Genomic DNA, 7037 nt, shown 5'->3' with positions numbered 1-7037 from the left:
GCTAATTACAAAACTGATGAACTCCGATGGGTCGGGGTCTTGTAGTTCGTACCGAAAAGGTCGGAGACGAAGTTTTGTTCTTGACGTAGGTGGGCCCACTCAGCAAACAGCTCCGATGATCTCATCCAGAAAGGTCTGGCGAATAGTACATAGGCTACTCGACTGGGCGAGTGTACATGGGCGACGATGTCGACGGGGCGACTGATCTATGGCCACTGAACTTGTAGTATTGTTGTGGCTAATAATCCTACTGGCCGGTATTTCACTATACAAACATTACCAGTATAATTCGTTTTCTTTTAAACCAAAACACTATACAGTGATACAGAATTATCACAAAAAATACAAAGTAAACAATGTAATTGTTTAATAATAATGATTGTAATTGAATATATTTATTGTCTATTTAAAATATTTAAATTTTAATTAATATATATATATATGGCGTTAACAGATATTATACTCAATTTTTTCTTTAATCATTTAGTATTGTTATTGATCGATTGTCCAAAATTTCATCTAACTTGCATTGCTACTCAATTTATGATATATAAAATTGAATTTCATTATAAATTTCAATAACGGTTTCTTGAACCTATTATAACCTAGTATTCATTTGACTTATCATATTTATACTACAGACCACAATTCTCTGTTTTCTCTAGACTTTTTCCCTTACAATCAGCGTGAAAGATTGACATATTTTGGATGCAGCCATTATTTTAACTTGCTCAGAAGGCTAATAGGAATAAAACATTAACAAATTTGTACAATAAGAATAAAATTGGAAGAAAATTGAATAAATTTAAAATAAAACTTTATTTGGAAGATCATTAATTGACCATGTGTATTAATTAATGGAATATGGTTCGGGTGCGGTAAAATAAAACTCAAATAGTTATTACTATTTGAGTTTTATTTTACCCACACCCAGACCATATTCCATTTATTAAAACTTTATTTTCATCATATTGTTCAAAATTTATGTTTTATGAATAAAAAGAAATATGGTTAAGATTTGAAAATTTATGTTTATTTAGAATTTATGAACATTTTAACCATTACCACTTTTTATAACATATATTTTAATATTATGTTTGGAAACCAACTGTTGATTGCTGATGATGGTACGCAACTCTAATTTCGGTTTTCTCAATTATTTCTTCATTAAAGTAACTACTCCTTAATTATCAGCTTGATATGAGGTTGAGTGGACCACTTTCCTTACCTTAACATATTTGAACAAAATACTTGTCTCCTTGGTTCATAGACCATGAAGCAACTCACTAAAGTGAATTTCATTCTTAATGGACATAGATAGCATTTTCCCATTGATGCCATGGGTTTTACTCCTGTAAAGAATTTGTTCAATACAATTAAAACATTTATTTTTAGTTAATTAAATTACATAAGTATATTATTACTGTGTAGCCATGAAATAATATCAAATGAATAAAAGATTAAAATGTGATAAATAGTATTAATGGGAAATCCTTATCACAAAAATTTGTTTTTGTACATTGTTCATATTGTTATTTTCATCATTGAAAAAATAAATAAATTAAGAAATTTTCTTTCTAGATGTATCATCCTCTAGTTAAGATTACATTTTTATTTTTTAAATATATTTGCCATTTTTTGAATCTTATATGTTAATAATATGTGATGAAAACTGCTATTCTTACCAATATTGTCTGAATTTACTCTGTTTAGAGAAATTAAAGTGTATTAAATCACCTTCATCATGCAATGGAGAATCTGATTTGACACAATACAGTAGACCAATTTTACTCCAGGTAAATATTGATATATTAAGATGGCAGTAAAAAAAGAAGATTTATTTTGTATTTAGTTAAATTATTACTTTTTATTATTAAAATAAAACCATTAATTTAGTAGTGCATATCAAATTTATAGTGTATAAGTTTTTGGAATATTTTAAATTATGTCAGTGTAATTTATAATTATCATAAATAAATTAGAAAAAAAAAGAATGTCACATATGCCGCTGGTGTGCGACTTCTTTTAACCTTATACATTGACGATTAAGTCAAAATAAATGAGAATGATTAAGGTATCTAAATTAACATAGCAGTTTTTTTTAATCGGAGGAATATTAAAGGCAGATATTTTTTGCAGAAATGGGTGCTCCTCTGTAATATTCACGTTTTGGTTCCCCAATATAAACAGTATAATAAAAAAATTCTATATCAATTAAGATTTTAATTTGGCAACTACATTTTTCTTTTTCAAAACAACATTATTGTCAATATTAATTTCTAACCTGGTTTGTACAAATATGTATTCTGGGAGAACTTCACTGTTTTCAGAGAGTAGGTTTTAATGTAGATATTTTGATGTATGAAAATGTTTCGTTATAGGTAAAGATTACTTTATGTCCCCAGTGGAATGAAAGCTTTTGACTTTTTAAGAGAAAGATTTTTACATTTCAAATATTTTTGTTTCTAAATTAAGGCAATTAGAAAATGTTTTGGTTTGTTTACTAAATAAATTAAAGAAAAACGAGAAAATCCAATTTCTTGTCTCCTTTAGTACCCTTCTACCAATGTTTTGGTTCCAGCAATGCGACTAGTGAGTCTATCAAATCCAGTAATGATTATTTGTCTACTTTTTATATCACATTGTACATTCAACATAATCCATTTATTACTGTAGTTATTTGTTTATTTATGTGCAAATATATTATTAAACCTAAAAAAAAAAAAGATTTGTTCAGAACACCAAAAACAAATAAGTATTGTCGCTCAGTACCACCTGTCGCACTGTGGGTTAAGGATTTCTTTAATTGGGTTTGGGTCTGAAAGGTGTCCACTTAGCCTTGTGAAGATAACTGAATAGCTCCTTCCACTCATTGTATATCACAACAGCTAAGGGTAAATTTTTTAAAAACTGACATCAACATTTGTAAAACTTTGTGTAGTTATATACATCCAATTTTAACAATAACTAACAAGGCAACAATCGACTCAATAAATCAGATCTCTCATCTATTTAATATTTTAAAATTTATTTATTCATTCTCATTGAATGTTTTAAAGTACTGTTGATTCAAACAAATTTATTTTATTGGAAGATTGCTGATTGACCGTGTGTAATGATAAAAGGAAGATGGTCCGGTTGCAGTTAAAGAAAAACTCAAATAGCCGTAAAACTATTTATTATGAGCCAACGTTTTGCCCCACGTTGCAGGGCTTCATCAGGGCTAAAAAAGATACCAACACTTAAATGATCTAAACATAAATGAACAAAGTAAATAAAAAATTAAAAAGATATACTGTGAAACGTAGAAATTAAATAAGAATAATAAAAGGTTTTAGACAATTAATTAAAACGGAAATAACAATAGATGAAAAAAGAAGAAACATAAAATAAAGTCCTCACTAAAAGATGGAAAAAGGGGGATAAGACTAAAATAAAAAATAAAGGAAGATAATGAACTAGATAGGAAATGTATCTTTCTAACTAGAGGTCGAGGTACGAAAGTGAACGGTTGACAGATTGTATCGAGAAGATGTGGGGATTGACAGTTAAATGGTTTTAAAGTAAACAGTATTAGAAAATTAAATAGTCAAACATTAAATGATAATATACATAATAGGGGGAGGAAATTATGTATATATAATATAAGAGAGGTTACAAAAAAAGAAATAAAGTTAAAAGAATGGATACAATAAATATAATATGATGAAGAAACGACAATATACAAAATAAATAGAGGTATAGAGGTGTGTAAATTATATAATAGAAACATTAATAATAAAGTAATTAATGTAAGTATACTTAAGCAAGAAGTAACATGTGAATATGAAGCAAAGATAAAATATATAAGCATCAAAGAAAATGGATGGATAGTAAATATAATATATAAAGTAATAAAAGGAAGTATGGGAGTGAGAATTCAAACAAATAAAACTGGATAAAAGACATGACGACAGGAAAGTGAGCTTCTGAAATGCAGAACATAGAGAAAAGAAGAATTAATAGTTGGCTGATAATAAATAGTTGGCTCATAATTAATATTTGGCTGATAATAAATAGTTTTACAACTATCGGACCATCTTCCTATTTAAGAAATTTAATTTATTTTTATTGAGGTATAGATAAACATGATGACGCAATATTGAATATTAATACTACATTATTATGACTAATGCTCTTTATTTTTGAAATATAGCACTTTCCTATGCATCGGGAATCAGATGAGGCATGTAATGAACCAGATGAGGCTCCAGAAGATGAGAAAAGACTGAAATTCCGAGAGCGATGGGACTGTTTATCTAAAGAATCTTCTGACATGGTAAGATTTAGATTATGAAAGAAATCGAAGAAAAACAATTGTACTTTAACTCCATTTCTTAAACATTTTCTTTTTTATTTATTTGTATTTATTTATTTTACCGATTTACTTTATTTCTTATTCTTCCATATGTATGTATTTTTTATGCTTAAATTTTCCATTTTGGCTGAGATACCTAGACATGATGTAAATTATGTTTAGAATATATAAGAAGATGGTCAGGGTTGCGGTCAAAAGTGAAACAAAAATAGTTTACAACTATTTAACTATTTTTGTTTCACTTTTGACCGCAACCCTGACCATCTTCTTATATATCAATTTTTACGGTCAACTATATATACATATATACAATATGTTTAGAATATATTTACATAACTAAAAATATGAAAACATTGTTAATATAAAAAATGGTATTAAGAGAGTTGGTCAATATTATATTGACCTATTAAATAAAATAGGATCTATAGTAATAAGTTTTTATGTTAAAAATAGTTCCGATCAAAACAATTGCAATATAGAGAATCAGGCTAATCCTAACAATAAAATCATATAAACTGAATTGATCACAATGGAAATCAACTTGTCAGATAGTAAAAAAGCATCTGTGGAATTAGATGATGAATTTTTATTCTTTTATTAAAAATCTGGTGCAGTGCATGAATCAGACAACATTCTTATGCCACTTCTACTTTGAGTTGAAATCATCACTCATTTCAAATTCTTACAAGAGTAATTTATTTGGACAAAGTCTGCCTGTTGACAAACGAGTGCCAGGAACACTTCTCGATCTATTAAACATTCATCGCGATCTGCCACCATTGAAGTTGCATGCTTGGCATCATGATGTTTTCAAATTGTTGTTTCTAAGGCGTCATATTATCGCTTTATTTTTTACAACCTTCAAAATTACTTAAAATTTAAGTGTATATAGGACTTGATGCCATATCCATCCACAGTACCCTATCCATGGCTTTTCAAGTTGTTTATATGAAATAATTACTTAAAAATGAGCAAACAGCCTAAAACGTTTGGAGCAGAATATTTAAATAAGGGAATGTTATTTTAAAAGGGTGTTTCTATAAATTACATACTCCATAAAATAAGAATCAGAATTACTAGCAATTAACCTTTTGACAAGAATTTTAAGTTAAAATTTATGAAGTATATTATATAATTCAGTCTGACTGATTACTATTTTAAATATTTTTATGACTTTAAGTATAATTTAACAATTAAGTTATATTTCATTCAAAGAAAGGCTTATATTATTACAATTTTGGTTCAGAATGTCAATAATATTAGAATTATTTAAAAAGGTTGGTTACAGAAATTGTTTTTTATTATTATGAATAAAAAAAAGCGAATTGAGGTTGCACCTGAGAACTGTCTTACATTGTACCTACCTAATAAGTTTTAATTTAAGGTACCAGTAATTTATTTTTATAATATTAATAAATAGTTATTGGTTATTTTAAAGCTGTTTGAGATGCTGAATCCACGTTTGATCGTTACTGGGCATACACACCATGGCTGTAGGAGGTACCACAAACAATACAATGCTTTTGAGTACACTCTCTCATCCTTTAACTGGAGAAATAAAGACAATCCTTCCTATATGTTGGTAAGTTTAGACCTCCTTGATGATTTCAAGTATTTGCATCTTTAATTAATTTTTTATTTTATTTGTTTGTCTTTGGGAAGAACCCCCATAAAAATAGAGTGGTATACAACTCGATATAGTAGTAAATTCAGTAAATAAGTAAATTAAAAAAAATATAGAAAAATAAGTAAGTTAAATTTTTAAACAATTAATTACAAAAGAAATGTAAACCTCCCTAAACATAGATATAAATTGACAAAATTAAGCAGTTTATAAATACATAAATAAAAATCTCAAGTACTATAATTGCTTGAATATAATACACTCTTTTTTTCTAATATTCAAGTTGTTTTAGCTTTTCTTATTCATTTATAAGAGAGCTATTAAATATTTTTTCATTTTCCAAGGCTCCCTTTATCAATCTTCCTTGGTTGGTAATTTTTTCCTCCTTACTACTGAAGGTTGGGAAGTTTTGTATTCAAGCAGAAAATAAAAATTTTGTTCCTTCAGAATTGAAAATTTTCTTACACATTTTATGTTTTAGACATCTACGAACAAATTTGGTTCTGTGCCTATCTGTTGTCAAATTTCTGTTTGGACATAATCAATTGAACTGTAAATCCGATTTTTATGAAATTTTTAGAAATTGTATGGGTTTATCCCATAACAATTTTATAAGATTCTGTATACTACTATCACTTAAGCTTGGGTAGACATATTTTTCTCCTCACACTTATATTTCAAAAATGGCTTATCTGACTTTGGAGAAAGTTTGAAATTATTGTGAAAAAAGTCCAGTATCAATTTTATCAAATCAGTCATTACATAATTCCAGTACAGAAGAGTTTTTTTTTTTTTTTTATGTGCTTGTTTCAAACATGGCTATTTCTGTAGAATTTATTAAAAAAAAAAACAAATAAAATTTATTAAAAAATAAAAATAGTAAAATTTGTTCTTAAAACTAGAAAGGTATGTAATTATGTAGCAATAGAAATGGTGAACGAGCTATGCTGACTTATGTACTTGGCAGAATTTTTTTTATGTGACAAAATATGTCTCATCCTTTTAAGAGGAGTATTAAATCTCAAAATTGATTATTTTGATATATTATAAAGATAT

The 7037-nt window shown here is 27.4% G+C and overlaps 1 protein-coding gene across 1 annotated transcript in view; it reads left to right on the top strand.

Annotated features, from left to right (window-relative positions):
* Positions 1-7037, top strand: part of PGAP5 (Per1-like protein PGAP5) — a 20265-nt gene that overhangs the window by 5163 nt on the left and 8065 nt on the right. Inside the window, exons 6-8 of the mRNA XM_014423681.2 lie at positions 1714-1796; positions 4196-4318; positions 5796-5939. Coding sequence (XP_014279167.1) covers positions 1714-1796; positions 4196-4318; positions 5796-5939 — 350 coding nt within the window. The remainder of the gene's footprint in view (positions 1-1713; positions 1797-4195; positions 4319-5795; positions 5940-7037) is intronic.

Source organism: Halyomorpha halys, unplaced genomic scaffold (assembly GCF_000696795.3).
Source record: "Halyomorpha halys isolate HHAL.00 unplaced genomic scaffold, Hhal_1.1 Scaffold434.1, whole genome shotgun sequence".
Classification (NCBI taxonomy): domain Eukaryota; kingdom Metazoa; phylum Arthropoda; class Insecta; order Hemiptera; family Pentatomidae; genus Halyomorpha; species Halyomorpha halys.
Note: the sequence above shows the minus strand (reverse complement) of the source record. Positions and strands in the feature narration are given on the sequence as shown.